This window comes from Cucumis sativus, chromosome 1 (genome assembly GCF_000004075.3).
Source record: "Cucumis sativus cultivar 9930 chromosome 1, Cucumber_9930_V3, whole genome shotgun sequence".
Lineage (NCBI taxonomy): Eukaryota > Viridiplantae > Streptophyta > Magnoliopsida > Cucurbitales > Cucurbitaceae > Cucumis > Cucumis sativus.
The window spans coordinates 2,546,911-2,563,385 of record NC_026655.2 but is presented as its reverse complement, the minus strand read 5'-3'; the positions used below and the strand labels follow the sequence as shown (position 1 = coordinate 2,563,385).

Here is a 16,475-nt window from a genome sequence, read left to right as displayed (position 1 = left end):
CTTGTGATTATTGATCGGACAATTTCTTCTTCTTTTTCTTTTTTTTTTTTCCTTTCCTTTTTTTATTGTTGGGACAATTTATATGTTGCTATTTTTCTTTTATTTAAATATGTGAAGAATATAGAAGGAAATTTGGAATGAAAAATTTTACAAAATTGATTGGGAATTAAAAGATTTCTTCCTCACTCATTTCATTGTTCCAAAAGTTTGTAAAATTGCCCTCCCATTCTAACAAAGATTAAAGGAAAAAAAAAAGACGATTTCAACCTGCCATCAATAATATCAAGTTTTGATCTCCATATTAAGAAAAGGAGAAGAAAACCAAGTATTTGTTGCAAATAACACACTTTTAAGCTAATTGTTTTATGGCTATGTACAAAATAATATCAATTTTCAATCTTCGTACTATTTTTTTTTGTTTTTTAGTCTCGATATCGAATTCTACAATGAGACTAAAAGGTATAATGTAAATTTTGTTTTGGTCTCAACATTGATTTTGAAACATTGTTATTGATAAGAAAAGTGCTTATATAATTGATGAAATACTTAAAATGACTATTTCTAACCATTTCCTAAGAAGTCCCTGCGTTCTTATTGTTTGTCTTAAAAAAATAATAGAAAAATATGAAAGCCATCTTTAATTATGATGCATGTATATGCAACTAGAGGTTTTAATGTCTATAATTATAATCCCTTTAATTAATGGGAGTGGTTCTCAATGGTCCATCTCTTAGAATATATAAATATTATCAAACAATACAATAGAGAAATGCATACAATAAATTCATGTGATGACAAGTAAGCGACACATAGATCTCTTTATTACAATACAAATCAAACGAATCTCCACCAATTATTTACCTTTCCAATCATGAGATTCTTCCACCAAGAGAGAAAAAGCATATTTAAAAAAATTGCAACTTAAATCAATGAGAAAGAACAATGTGACTATCCATGGGAAGAAGATTGATTTGCATTATACAATCAAGAAAGGAAATAGATTCCCTTTAAACTAATCATAATAATCTCACCCATCCTGATTGGTTCAACTGCCCATGAACTTTAAGCACAACCTGACAATCACAGCTTAAAACAGAGTAGACGAAAATAAGTACATAATCAAGTTCAATGCAAAATATTGCAATCAGGATGTCCCTACTTTGAAGTGATTTTAGTTATTGAATATCATTGAGTTCCAATCATGAAATCATCACTCCTGATTGTTTGGTCATAGACAAGAATACATATCTAAGCATGAAATCAACACTATAGTTGTGCTCATACATATTCCACCAACATACAAACAACTAAGAAAATCTTTACTTGCACAATATTGTTGGAAGGTAATAATATCAGTATCTTACAAAATCTTGAAACTGAAGTTGCACATAAATTTATACACTGGTGCGTCACTGCTTCCACATCAGTTTCCAAATATACTTCGTACCTCTAACTCTTGGGAATTCCACAAACTCGCTAAGGAGTCCACTTGTACAAAAAAGTTGGCATCTTGAGAGCTCGCTGATACAGCACTAGTCACAGAGAAATCTCAGACTTGGAATTATTCTTTGCTTTATCATTTGGGCCTGAAGACAACGACAATTGCAGTACAGTTATCTTTACAGCGTCGCTCACGGATTGCTTCCCTCACAAGACGTCGACTTATTGATGCTACGGACAAACCATCCTGTTCAACAAGGATATCTTTTGTAATACTTGATCAACATGAGTGTTTAATAACACTAAACAACTTACCATGATTCTCATGAAAATTTAACTAACAGATGGCCCGAATAAAAATTGAAAGCAATTAAAGTTGTACATCTATATAACGCTCAAATTCTTTATGAACACAGCGAAACACAAGTCAATGTTGTGTGGTATCTATCACCTTCACTGAGGAAAGATAGATAGCAATGAAGACATAATGAGAGAGAGAGGTCATTGTGTGAAATTTGATTCAAGCTTATGTTGTGAAATAAACAATGTCATAAAGAAAATACCAACTCAGCATCTCCATAATTTAAAATATCAAAATAATAATAAGACCTCCATCTAGAGTTCATTTTTCCTCATTAAAGTTATGAAATTTGAAAGAGTAAAATAAATGAAAACAACCAATAACAATAAATAAAATTTATCAACGCAACAACTCAACCTGATGTTGATCAAGGCATGAAAGAATGCCAAAAATATACTTTGTAAAAAAAATAAGAACGTCAATGTTGCTTCGAAATAGCCAACCAAATTTCATTGTGCCCCTACCTTCAATAATTTCTGCACAAAATCGACTGCATCACTTGGTCCAAAAACCTGATTTTTTTTTAAAGAAATCAAGAAGGAAAGAGAAAAGAAGATAAGGAAATGACAACAGAAACAGGAATGATAGAAAAAAAGTATCAATAGCACTCAGTGTCAAACTAACCCCCCAAAGTCCATCACATCCGAGAATGATAAAATGTTCCCTATCAGTCAATTCAAAAGAATGAATGTCCGGAGTCACGATAACACCCAACTGCAAGTATTATGTGGTTGCTGCTCAGATTTTAGTTCAGAAAACAATGGCAAACGAAGAACATTTGACTATAGTTTAATTAAGGCTAAGCATAAAAACAACTTAAAAGAGAACATTTGGTTGTAGCTCATACGGGAAAATGATCAACCACAGATTGGGGTCTATCACAGAAAAAGGGTTGTCAATTAAAAGATTTCAGTTTGTTATAATTTCACTCAAGATGCTATCTTTCTCATCCATCTTAATCTTTGCCGTGAGATTTTATACTAAACAACTAAAACCAGGAATTATTGGATAATAAGGGTGTACAAATCAATGCACAAAACCTTTTTAAATTGGCGATCTCCAAATGCCCGAGAAACTTCAAGACGACCCTGCAAGCGACCATTTGAACCAACAACACCACCAGCCTGGAAAAATTCATGTTTTTTAGATCTAATCAGGATGGCAAAGACTAGTGCAATTTGATGCACAATGATAAATGCAGGCAACATTTCTGTGATGCACTAACCAGGCTGCATACATACCTAGAATTGCACAACATCAAACATTCATACATCTTATTAAAGCTGTATATGTCATGAGTATCTGAAATTCACATAAGATTCCTGCTCAGTTAATACTATTTCATTTTGTTTCAAACTTCCACTGGAGCATCTCCTTCCTGAAATCTGGATGCTCCTTCCATGGATCCATGGATCCATGTGACTTGAAACCTTAAAAATGTCCATTTGAGAACCCAAAACATTCACCCAACGGATGCAATTTTTAAACTCTATGATTCATTTGGTTAAAGACAACACTAGGCAGTAGACATGTCTGATCTCATGTATCATAGATAGCATAAGTGAAGATAAGTAAGCATCACAAAGGAACTACTTTACTTGAGCGTAGATTTCTTTCCCTTGTTGAAGGGTATTATTATCGATTGTGCATTTGCCAAAAAGTTTACTTGAGAAAATTGATTCACTCATTCAACGGTCATCATTTTGAATGTAAGAGTCTGATTCTTGGTTCTTATCAGCCATGTAGCAAGTTGACAAAGAGCAAAGAGCTAGCGAAGGCAAGAAAAATAAAAACATTCCTTATTCCATTTCTTCTTTGTTGCCAATGAAACACTAAATATCCTAAGCTCTTCCGGAGATGTATGTAAAGAATAAATGGCTGAAAGACATTCTGAACCTTTCTTGTTTTTGATAAAAGGAGTCTTCAAATTTAAATGATAAGATATCATATACAAGCGCTCCAACTATCAAATTAGTGCGGTATAGTTCTGAATCTTCAGATGTATCTCTCATTGACCACACAAAGGTTATAATGCTACTGAAGCATAAATCCTTGCTTGTTGTATGTCTAGCTTGCTGTTACACTTCGAGTTAGTGCCTTCTTTTCTTTTATTGTTCTTTTCTTTAGTAACACATATAATTGATCTCCATAATTCTTACCTTTTGAATGTTTATTTCTTTAAAAGAATAAAGGTTCTTACTTTTTGAATGCGAGCTCTTTCCTGCGGGTAGATTGCCTTATGTTCCCTTGTCAAAACAATAGCCTTTAAAGAGCTTCCACCATTGGAATTAGTTGTTGATTTATCAGTAGTCAAAGATCGGGCTACAACTGCTTTAGCGTCACCAACATTAGCAACGAAAACCTACAAAATCCCTTAGTCAGAAAAACACTATCTTGAAAATCAAGGAAATCAATAAAAGAAAGAAAGAAAAATAACTTAAGCAAGCTGTTGGAGCATTAAATAGAAAAAGACAACAACATATATGATCATTACAAAACGGCCATTCTAAAAGCATGTGTGCTCTTCAAAAGAAAATTACAAGCGTCTCTTAGTCCTATGTTTGGTAAACCGTTTAGGCACAGTATAGATTGGTCCCTTATGCCTTATATATACGGTGTTGTCCAAATTCGTCCTTATTAGTTAAACACTTTCAACTTTATCCTTATTTTTATCAATTTATTTCAACCTGTGAGGAAGGGGAGAAAACTATGATGATGTGAAAATAGGAATTGATTGAAAAGGAGGGAGTATCCAAGTGAACCTAAGAAGAAGACCATAGATTACACAAACTGTCTCCAAGTAGCAACAATCATACAAGGAAATAGTTTTAAAGGATCTACTTAAAGAACTCTAGTTTAAAGCAACTTAACACATAGCATCTACCCTTTTCAACTTTAAAATAACTATCTGAATCAAATACATGGATTTTATCTCAATATATTTAGCTTTCCAGCAGGTCAATAGTCAAACAGTAAGTTTATAGTAAAACAGTAAATAAACTTACTGTTTGACCTAAGACCCAAACGCAAACAGCAGTAGCACCATCCTGCCATCCCCCTGAAACAATTTGTCAAACAACAAGATGTAATTAAGGTTCTTAACCATAGCCTAAGAAATCTTCAAGCACCTGGATTTGCTCTCATGAGGTATGATTGGAACTTATCTCAATCTTCGACCACAGTAATGCAACAGCATGTTTTTTGTTTTTCAAATAATTTCTTAGATTAAAATTAATTTCTGCTGTAAGTGCCTTTGCCTTTGAGCCACGATTTTCATGTCAACTAAAAGTCTTGCAGACCAGTCAAGAGACATGTGCTTTGGGAAGTGTGGCCTGTATACAATTAGCCTAGACTTGCATAGAGAAGTTTTTTAGTGAACAAAAGATTGTATCTTTAACCAAATTTTCAAAAGATTGTGAATGGAACCTCTTTGACTTGAAGAGGGGCCTCACTCAACTACACCCTTTTGTTATCCAAATGAATTGTAGTTTTTTAACTTCTTGCCTTCTCTCAGAAATGGGTAATCTTGTCTTCCTAGTTAATGAGTTATGCTTCTTATCATTATAATATTTTTTTTCAAAAAGAAAAACTATGGCCTATTATATGATTATTTCTAGAAGACAATTAGACTGAACCCTTCTATACTCCCATTGATACAAATAGAACAGCTAAGGTTTCTTTTATGGTATAAACATAATTATGAAAGTAACCAGCCCACATAACACAAAAGTTAGAAGCACCTGCAGAACTTTCTTGAAGAAGAGACTCATCTGTTTTCCGAAACCCTACAATATATATAAAAAGGCAATTAAATACATCAAGTTGCAAATACAACAAATCCCAAGTCATTGATGGAAACAAAAACAAAAAGAACCATTCATACCATCAAGTATTGCCTTTTTAGTTGCTTTTACATCCAACTGGATCGACATGAACAAGTAAAAAATAGAGGCAAGAGTCAGGAAATATAAATACAGTCAGGTGCAGGGCACCAGGAAAAGACATAAAAATCTCAAATACCAAGATTAAAATGCAGGTGAAGAAACTGTCAAGGAAATCAATGGTGTGATAAAAAGTTATAGGACATCATGGCCAGCCAGGCAGATATCAACTAAAGCGTACCCAAAAACTGAAGTTGGTGATTAAAAAACAATGTCATCACCAAAAGTACTAGCATCTCAGTCATAGTGCCTTTTGAGTTATTTATCAAAGTAGTATCGCTATTTTGCAGTTAATTCAGGTTATACTGGAAAAAAAATGCTATCTGTTAGATAGAAATTAATCAACATGTTAATTATATTCTCTAATATCTATTTTAATTTCTAGATGCACATCATGGACTAAAATAGCCGCTGTTGCTTCATTTGCCATGAATAAACATGAATAGTTTAAAACAGCTTCAGCCTACGAGGTCCTTGTTTCTATTAACTAATCTAATATGCCGAAAAACAGACTAGGCAAAACACACCAACTCACGTGGTAACCCGGATGAGAGAACGTTCTTCTGCAAATGCTTTTGAGCGTGCTCGGCAGCTAACCGACCCCCATGTCCATCGTAGATAGCAAAATGTGCACATCTGACCGCAAAACAAAGAACTAATTGAAAATTTTCACAATTTGTCAGAACAAACCACTGAAGCTCATGATATACCGCGTCTTAACACTACGTTAGCTAACTGAAAATTGTTTTAAATACACTTCAAAAGTATTCTGATTGGTTGTACTTACTTTTTAAATTAAACACTTGACACACTCTTAATCAATTCCATCAACAGTATAAAAGGAGCAACATCGTCCTAATACCAGTTTGTCAATTCAAGATAATACCCATGAAGCATATGATAAAAACTCAATAAGGGCACACAGAAATGCAATAAAACCATAAAATAAACAACTAAGAACCTCAATTTCCCAGGAAAATCCAAGCTTGCATCCAAGAGCAAAACCCAGGCATCTTCCATTGTATGCCTAGACCCTTTATCCTCCGCAGCATCCGCTTCAATTACAAACTCGACATCCCTCTTGATGACCTTAAGTTCTTCATCACCATTGACAGCTTCCAAGTTTCTAGCGCCAGTTTCATCGGCAGCAGCTTGAGTTTTAAACTTCTTCACAGTAACATCAGCATCTTCGACATCTGCACCGCGCTTGGACTTAGGTTCGAGCTTCGAAGTCTCCTCTTCGAGAATTGATTTAGCAGTATCGGCCATTGTATTGTTACTACAAAGAAAATTTGAGAAAGATATAGATAATTATCTCTACAGAAGAAGAAAATGGAGAACCCTATCTCAGGATCGCCACCGGAGAAGTGACAACATTTGATACAATGACTTCCCCGGAACGGAGAGAGTCGTTTTTATTTATTTTTTTAGTTCATCAAAACCTAAACTTAAAATCATAATGGTAAAAAAAAATGCCAAAACAACTATGAGTTAGTCATTAACAGATTCTTCTCTAGTAGTTAAGCTTTGATTTAGAAATATATATTTTTAAGCAGTATTTTACTAATAAAATTTAATTAAGAATATACACGAATTGGGAGTGGGAGTAGGATCGAGGTGGCTTTCTCCTTCGTTCACCAAAAATGATCTGTACGAGGCTCTAACTTAAAATAGTTTGAGCATTTAGATTCGTGTTATAACGTAACATTTGACAACTCAAATCCTTCAAATAACAAATTTCTCACTACTCTAATATTTTCAATTATCACATGCACCATAACCAAGTTTGATGACTATACTCATGTGACCAACACTATAATCAATGCCACTCGTTCATATTGTTTAACAATGTTCGATTATAGAAATTTAATTTTAATAGCAGCTCTTCAAGTACGGCAAACTTATGTTCACAAGCAAATTGGAGAAAATTTAACCAACCTAATTGTTTTTACTTTAAATAAACTTTTTGGATGAAGTAGGCTTTTGATTTCTAAGTTTCGAGTTTAATATCTATTTGATCGTTCAAATTTGAAAAGAAACACTTTCACGATTAAAAAATGATGGTAAATGATGTGCATTATCAATTTGTTATGGGTTGATGTAAGGAAAAAATCACATGGAAACAAATTTGAAAGGAGGCAGACAAAAATATATTGTTTTGATTCATCTTCCAATAGGGGCAGCTAAAGGTCAGCCATTGTTGAACCAATTGGGGAAGTTCCCCTCCGATTCTTCTCCTTCGTTGTCATGGTTGAAGACCATCAACATTAGGGTTTCGCCATAAAAACAGTACTCAGCTACTTTACTTCTTAAGAAATGGCGTGAGAAGCAACATTGATAATTGTGTCCAAATATGAAATACCTCCACTACTTGCAGTGGATAGCTTTATAGAACAGGATCAATTTCATCATCACTATTTTAAAACTAAAATCGTTTTGTACGTTTTTCTTTCCCAAATTTAAAATGGGCGATTCTTGTTCGAGCTTGCTGGATCTGATTCCGTTGTCTGTGAATTGAGACCTCTTGATAGGAACTATTCGACTGCCTTTTTCGGCAAGGCTCTGCTTTCTCTGTCCTTTGCTTCAATCTCAGTCTATTCTATTCGGCGCCCTTTAGCTTCCATGATTTAGAGATAACGAGTATTAGAAGCGAGAAGAGAAAGCTGAGTGTTGAGCTTCAATGGAGGAGGCTGCTATCGACTTTCTTCTGGTGCCTTTAGGTCTCTGTTTGTTGGTGGTTTATCACTTATGGTTGGTTCTTACCATTTATCGGAATCCCAGACGGACGGTCATTGGTCTCAACGCCGAGTCCCGCCGCCAATGGGTGTTTTGCGTGATGACTGTAAGTTCCCTGAGTTTCGAAAACTTCTTCGGAGGGCGGGAATTGTTATTCGCAATTGTGGGTTATGAATACTATCTTTATCTAATTAGATAATTATGTGAGAATTAGATGCCTTGTCAATTGAATTTTGATGGGTAAACTGTATATTATCTGCTGGGTAATGATTTGATTCTGTTTTTGGTGGGGCATTGGTACTGAGCATGTACTTAGAATTCCTTGCACGGTTATCAAATGGAAATCTCATCACTTGAATGATCACTATAACTTGCCAATGGTTCCTTTGATGCTTTTGCGGTCACTGTTATAGTGATGAAATTGTATTTGAGAAAAAGACAGATGGGTACGCTGTTTCAACACTGATTTCTCTATTATTTGAGTCCAACATCTTTAGCTGTTAGGTTGAGTCAGCTTGAAACTTTTAAAGAACTCCAGTTTTGACCAGTCTTTATCAGCGTAGTTTTCCAAAATTATGCTACTGTTTCCAATTCTTAAGCATGCTTGCTTTAGCTAGGACCGTTCCTCCATGTGACAGATTAAAATGGGAATGACATACACCCGTGTTGAATCCATAAGTGCCTATTATCCTTGTCGAAAAAGTATTGAGTTCCCCCTAACTCCCAAAGAGTATAGAACATGAACTTCAGCTTCATATGTTGATTGCTTAATTTGAACGGAAATTCATTGTTATGGACGAATGGAACCTCTGGCTTTGAGATTGATAGTATAAGCACTATGCTCATTTTGTCAACTCAAATTCAGGGTTGACCAAGTTAGACATTTAATTAGACGGTAATACTGGCCGGAGGACATCTTGCACATAAGTCCAAATATGTTTCTCCCTCGTGATGGTTTAGGGGTTTAGTTATCATAGAGGATCTCCACGTGAACTACCACTAACTTTAATGATATAAGTTTCAATCAGGTCAACCTGGCCAATTAGAAAAACTCAGGTTTTTAGTATGCAAAGTTCTTCAGTGAAGTGAGAAAAGTGACTTCATTTGAATTTTTTTTTGACGATCTATGCAATTTCTTTGAACATAAGATCAATATATGGAAGATCAGGCTAATACAAAAAATGTTATTGGAGTTAGGTGTTTATGGCTCTCTTTCGTATAAATTACACAAGTGGTGTAGTTAGAGAAATAAATCCCGCAATGTTTTCACATTTCTTGTTGTTCCATATTCTTTTTCTAATATATCCTACATAAATAATTTTCTTTTACTTTCGTTCTCTTGTTCTTTTTTGTTACCCTTGGAGCAATGTACACATGTATGTTGAAACTGTAGGCACTTTCAAGCAAACAAGTCTTACAAGGCCATAATTTTATGAAATACATATGATATCATGGGAAAATCATCTTCTTGAGTGGATATTTCCTTTCTTTAGTAAAACCAGAAGTTCATGTGAAAACTGAAAGTTCTTCAATGCAATACTAACTTGACCTCCCTCTAAATTCAGTTCTATAACAACAATCCAGAAGTTTAGACGTGCCATATTTGTGCAGAAATTGTACTATTAGACAGTGGTCTATGCTCCTTTAAAGTAGAACTCTTCACCATTAAATGAATCACTTATTTTTTTGCAGAAACTACGGTTTGCATTGTTTTCATATAACTACACATATCTGTTTGATAGATAACGGCAGTTCATTTTCTTCAGTTCAAGGTTTCTATTCTGTATGCTTGAGGCTTGAACATGATGCAATGTTTGATTTTCAGGATCCATTGAAGAATGGTGTTTTAGCCGTTCAGACAATACGAAACAACATAATGGCATCTACACTTTTAGCAACAACAGCAATAACTCTCAGTTCGTTAATTGGTGTTTTTGTGAGCAGCTCATCAGACATGAGTAATGCAAAACTGCATCTAATTTATGGCAACAAGTCTGCCCTTTGTACTTCAATCAAGTACTTCTCAATCTTGTTGTGCTTCCTTGTTGCTTTTCTATGTAATGTGCAGTCAATAAGATACTATGCTCATGTAAGTTTCTTGGTCACTGTTCCTACATGGAGAGATCAGAAAGAGTCTATTCAGTACGTTGCCAGAAACTTGAATCGAGGCAGCCACTTCTGGTCCGTTGGATTGCGAGCATTTTACTTCTCATTCCCTCTCTTTCTATGGATTTTTGGGCCAATTCCTATGTTTGCTTGTTGCTGTATAATGTTATGTATTCTTTATTTTTTGGACACAACGACTAGTTTTACACGGCAACTTCACACCCGATCACTGAAGGATGACCAGCAAGTCGATCTGGAATCACCTCGTCAAGCATTGTAAGTACTGTTGAAGTCTCGTAATACCCTTGATCCAAACCTATATCCAACATAGTCTAATATATAGTCATTAAATATGTTTGCTTCAGCTGAATTCCTGATTGCTAAAAGACTCTATAGATTAACTTGTCTATATAATTACAACTTTGGAAGAAGTGCCAATAAATGAATGGCTGGTTTTATTCTCCAAATTGGAATGTAATGTATTTGAATGCATTTTTTCTCAACGTTTCTAATTCAAGTTGCACTTAGTCTTGTTTGTATCATTCATTTTCCCCTGTAGTAAAACATTATTAGCTCTTTCCTCTGCTATCACACCTTTCATCATCAATCGGAGGAGGCTCATTGCCTTCTACGACGTTCCTGTATGCCCAAACTTAATAAATTTGGAATCTACCTTTCAAGTCATGCACTAATTTTGTAAATCTTAAATCCATCTAACGATACGAATGAACTTCCACACCTTAATTAACACAAAGTCAAATTCACTAATAACCTCTTGAACCTTTTTCCAACATACAAAATGAATATTATTCATGTACGGTTGATGACTCAGAAGAGAGTCGTCATATCTTTATCGTGCTTCCATTACAGGTAAGCTATGGCTGTAATTTGGTGACATTTTGTCCCATTGAATTCTGGTTTATATTGTAGTAGACATTCAATAATGGCCAAGATTAATTTGTACAGAACAGTAACATCTGCTTTTCTTTGTCAAAGCACAAAGACAAAGAGAGAGACAAAGAGAGAGACGCCAGGTAAGCTGAAAATAACACAACAGAATGTGTTTTGTTTGTGATTTAAAGGACATAACTGGGTGAGTAACACAGTGAAATGATGAAATGTGTGGAAGTCAATTTGGATGCTTTTCCCTTTTCTTTTATTGGAGTTCAGAAATACCTGTTGAATTCTCTCTCATTTTCCATTTCCATAAAGTTTACCCAACTGCCTAATATGGCCAAATGCAGCCATCCAGGTTTTGTGGTTGACAACAGTGTGCCACAGTGCACTGCAGCCAGCTTTGGCAGGGCCAATAAGATGGCGTTGACACACCCCTGTGGAGGGAGCCAAATTGTCAAGCTTTTTTATTCATCTTTTTCTCCTGAATCAAACACATTCTCTGTGATTCTGACTCGACAAAGTCCATTTAGAGCTGTCGCTCTTATCATCATCATCATCATCTTCAAGGTATTTTCATGGAGTGGCCCAAGTTCTTGAATATATTGTATTGCATGCTAGGTATAATAGTAATTTGTGCTAGTTGGTAGTACTGGAACTCTGATATTGAGGGTTGTTTTTGTGGTGTTTGCCTAGATAGTGGAGCACTTATTGTTTTTGGGTTAAATATGGGAAACTCAAATGAGAACTTTTGGGTAAAACCATTTGCCATTTTTGCAAGATGTGTCATTGTGGTTTAACTGGCATTTATGGTAGATTTTCAAGGGTTTTGCCAATTGAAAATTAAGATGGTGTCTTAATGTTGCACACCATGTAGCATGAACTGATCAATTGTAAAAACAATTTAATCAAATTCTTTATTTACTTTGATGCAGAAACTTTCTTGGCAAATCAAGAAGGGTGTTGTCATGATTGAAACTAATATATAAAACACTGATATGATTCAAAACATTGATATTTCTCTCATACCTCTATGTTCACAATCATCAAATAAAAAAATTCCTCCAAGAAGTGTATGAACTCTTACAAAACGACAACATTTTTAATAACAATTAAAGATCCTTAAACCCCATCCGGGAGTGTACCATTGTATTAGTTTCAAAACTTCCTGATCTCTTCAATTATTCATATACTCTTTATATCGCCCTTGATTATTGGCACTCATTAATTAACTTCATTCTTTTTAGTTTGTTTAGTACACACTTGCTTCGTATAAGCTATGAAGCATCATTTTCCCAGAAAAAAAAGAAGATGAATTTTTTAATGTGGGCACAGAGAGTTGGCAAGGGTATATGTGTGTATCTAAGAGAGCTGGTTGAAAGTGGGAGGAAGGGGGAGACCACAAGGGCAAGAGCCATTGGAATCTTTCCTCTTTTGTGTGTTTCTTTACTTCCACAAGACATGGGCTGTCAGTGTCACACTTGTAGACTACCTATCAATTAATCCATCGAAAACTGTGAATCTTCATCAACTCAAGGCACGAGGGGTACTGATCGCATTGAGGGAGAATGGGTCCGAAACCAATATGTCGATCTAGGTGGAAGCGATATCAATCTTGTTAATAAAGAGGATACTTTGTTTGAAATCTTCATAGAGAATATTATTTTTGTTGAAAAAGCTATCGTAAACAAAACGACTTAATTATATTATAGCTTTGGTTTCCTCTTCGGTCTCTTGTTTGTGATGAAGAGTTAGATTTGATGGAGTAGTTAGATTGTATCTTCTATCTCTCCTATTAAAAGACTTCTAAAATATAACACCATTTTATGCACAATGAACAAACATAAATACATCATAGGTGCTTGAAAATTAATGTTGATGATGTTCCTTGTTCAAAAAGAGGGTCTTGGCTTGGGGGTGATGGTGAGAAATATCGATCGTGATATTGATCTTATCTTATCTCTTTCTTTTTCAGCTTTCTCTTCTTTTGGTGTCATCAATTGTAGATGGCATCTTTGTCGAGTTATTTTAAAGTTAGGGAGCTGTCTTGTCTCTTCTCAGAAGTTAATGTTGTAACCGTTAAAAGGATAGAGTGACCGTTAAAAGATAGAATTTGATTGAATAGTATTTAGATGCCTTTTTCAAAAGAAAAAAAAAACATACAAACGCAGTTACTATTACCCACTTGCCCACCCACCCCTTCCAATCTTTAAATTGATACCTCAATCTCTCTCCTCTCCCATGGGAGATATTTTACCATCATTCAATCCAATCATTTTTGGATTGTTTTCACCTTTTTCATCTTTCTTTTTTTGCTTATATTGGTTGAAAGATTTGGTTAAACTTAATCAGCCTATTAACTTATCTTCATACCATCTCACATTAAGGATGATTTATCTCCCTTTAATTAGTCACAACACAATGCTTTATCATATGTATATGTTTTAGGGTTTTGTTTATCATTTGCCAAGATAAAAAAATAAAAGCTTCTTTAACCCTTGGCCCTTTTTCTCAACATGAAATTCTCTACTTTCTAAATTTGAACATATATATTTACTTTTCTTAGTCAAAAAGTACTGTGAGGTGGTGGGATTCCAAGCCTTTGATCTTTTAGATATATATTTGGTTTAGATATTTCAACCCAAATATTCTTAAGTTGGTGCTTTGATCTTATAATAACATACAAAAACAACAACAAACCAAATCAATTTGGATAACACCAATTTAATTTTACAATAACAAAGAATGATTAGATTGTTGCATCACTCAATCATTCATCCCACATAACACAAGTGAGACATTATTATCCTTTAGTTAAATGTATAGGTAATCCAAAATTGAATACCAATTTTATGACCCTAGCTTTAATTTGTTCCTTATTTCAATCCATGTCTTAAAATCCAATGAACCAAAATGGGAAGAGATCAGAAGAAGATAATTTATTTATGGAATGTACACTGAAAATAGTACAAATGGAATAATAATCTATGAGAATGTATGAACAATAATGGCTTCATTTTTAGGTGAGGATTTATTCCAAACCCCTCCCTTTAATTTGCCTCCATTTTTTCTTTTATCTTTTTGGTGTATTACAAAAACACAATATATATATTTATATATAATGTTGGGAAGATGAATAATATAATAATGGGCATTTCTCACCCACAAATATAATGAATCATAAACAAGTGGCAATTGTGAGCCTCATTTCCCTCTTTTGAGGAATATTCACTTTACTCTTTTAATATCTCATGGGCATATAGGCATCTTCCTAATTGTGATATCTTCAACCCCTTCATCATAATTCTATTCATTTCCTGCATTCTTTTCCAAAAAAAGAACAACATTATTATCAATAATAATAACTCATTTTTAAGGAAAAATCCTTCCTGACGACACCCTTCTTCAGAATTTAATTAATTACCCAAAAACCAGTTCATTTCTTCTTCTTCTTCTCATCTAAATTCTAAAGATTGAAGCTTTATCAAACAACAGTCCTTAAATTATATTTTTTCTATGAGGAGTTCTTTAAGTTAAAAGGGTGAGGTTTGAGAGTAGTTAATCAAAAGGGAAAGTGTTTAAAGAGAAAAGAATGTGAGAACATAAAAAACCCCAATTCAAACAAAAAAAGGTTGCAAGAGAGAATTAATTTAGATATAGAAACCTTACCAATTACGAATACCTCAACGACTAAGACCTAAAATCTTGCATATTTCTGAATAGTTCTTTTCATCCCTTGCCCTAGCTAGCTATTTGAACTGCTGCATAAAGCACCTAAAAACATAGAAAAATCAACACATTTAATTTCTTAGGGCTGTATATAATTAACTCAACTAGTTATTGCACCTCTATATACATAGATACACATATATATATATATGTAAGAGATTAAGAAATTAAAAGTGATTAGAGGTGAAAAGGAGATTAGAAAAATGAGTAGATTATTAAAAGTGAAGGGATGGGATATATATAAAAGGAAGGGGTGAAGAGAGTGATGACAGAAGCATAGAGAGCACAAATGGAGTGAAATGCATAATAATGATAATGTCTCTCTCCAAATTTCTAAACCCTAAAAAACAAAGAATAGTATTGATAACAATGATAATGATGATGAGTTTTTGCATATCATCATCTGTGCTCTCTATCTTCTGTCAACAACATATCACATATGTTCCTTCTTTTGCCCCCCAAAGAAAAACTTCATTTTTGGGAAACAGAAATGCAAAAAATAAATTAAATAATTAGTTCTCAAAGAAAAAGAAAAAAGAAAGATTAAAAAAGAAAAGAGAAGAGATATTTGTTGAAAGAAAGAAGAGAAGAGAATGATTAATTGAGAGCCTATCAATGGACTCCACACAAATGGTCACTATTTATAGGGAACTTTGAGAAGAATTTTAGAAAAAAAAAAAAGAATGTTATATATATATATATTACTTCAAAGATATTTTATTTTATAAAATGCTCTTTTCATGCTTACATTTTAGGTTTAGTTTCGATTCGATCCTCTACACTTTTAATACTTAAATTTTGAGTTTGATTTCAATTTACTTTCCAAAATTTTAAAACTAAACCATTTTATCGACATATTTAGTTTTTATTTCAATGTAAGTCTCTAAGTTCTTAGATTTACAATTTTAATATAAAAAATTTCACTAGATAATCGCTAAAATAATTTAAAATACATCCAATTAATTAATAGGTATTTTGCATCAAGTATAAGAACACTTTTAAAAATAGCAAAATAAATTAAAAAATTTACAATTTATAGCAAAAAATTTTAGATTCTAGCTCTTTTATCAATTAAAAGATATCACTAGTTATCAAATATTTGTTAATTGATAGAATATAAAATTTTGCTATAATTTTTAAATATTTTATCAAATTTACTATTTTGGACAATTTGTGTAAAGTATAAATCTTTAACCTAAATATTAACATGAAAACAATATATAGGTTATAGCTAAAAACAGTTGAAGGACTAGAAATGAAACGTTTTA

General features: G+C 33.6%; 2 protein-coding genes and 1 long non-coding RNA gene across 4 annotated transcripts; 1 reads left to right on the top strand and 2 right to left on the bottom strand.

Annotated features, from left to right (window-relative positions):
- Positions 1-1,138: 1,138 nt before the first annotated feature.
- LOC101216467 (probable protein phosphatase 2C 8) lies at positions 1,139-7,181 on the bottom strand. 2 transcript variants are annotated; one of them, XM_004137278.3, is made up of 10 exons: positions 6,704-7,175; positions 6,270-6,378; positions 5,685-5,721; positions 5,542-5,586; positions 4,807-4,859; positions 4,002-4,163; positions 2,842-2,925; positions 2,426-2,515; positions 2,266-2,313; positions 1,139-1,687 (listed from the first exon to the last, which is right to left on the bottom strand). In XM_004137278.3, exons 1-10 carry the CDS (start codon positions 7,009-7,011, stop codon positions 1,577-1,579), a joined length of 1,047 nt encoding a protein of 348 aa, XP_004137326.1. In that variant the 5' UTR covers positions 7,012-7,175; the 3' UTR covers positions 1,139-1,576. The 2 variants fall into 2 exon arrangements, with proteins under 2 accessions (XP_004137326.1, XP_031741048.1); XM_031885188.1 differs by lacking the exons at positions 2,266-2,313; positions 2,426-2,515 and having other exon boundaries at positions 6,704-7,181.
- A 684-nt stretch (positions 7,182-7,865) lies between these two features.
- Positions 7,866-12,378, top strand: LOC101216222. The gene is made up of 2 exons (XM_004137277.3): positions 7,866-8,584; positions 10,304-12,378. Exons 1-2 carry the CDS (start codon positions 8,423-8,425, stop codon positions 10,862-10,864), a joined length of 723 nt encoding a protein of 240 aa, XP_004137325.1. The 5' UTR covers positions 7,866-8,422; the 3' UTR covers positions 10,865-12,378.
- Positions 12,379-14,394: 2,016 nt separating this feature from the next.
- Positions 14,395-15,814, bottom strand: LOC105434572. The gene is made up of 2 exons (XR_968662.2): positions 15,148-15,814; positions 14,395-14,802 (listed from the first exon to the last, which is right to left on the bottom strand). It is a non-coding gene; the product is annotated as an uncharacterized LOC105434572 (long non-coding RNA).
- Between the last annotated feature and the right edge of the window lie 661 nt (positions 15,815-16,475).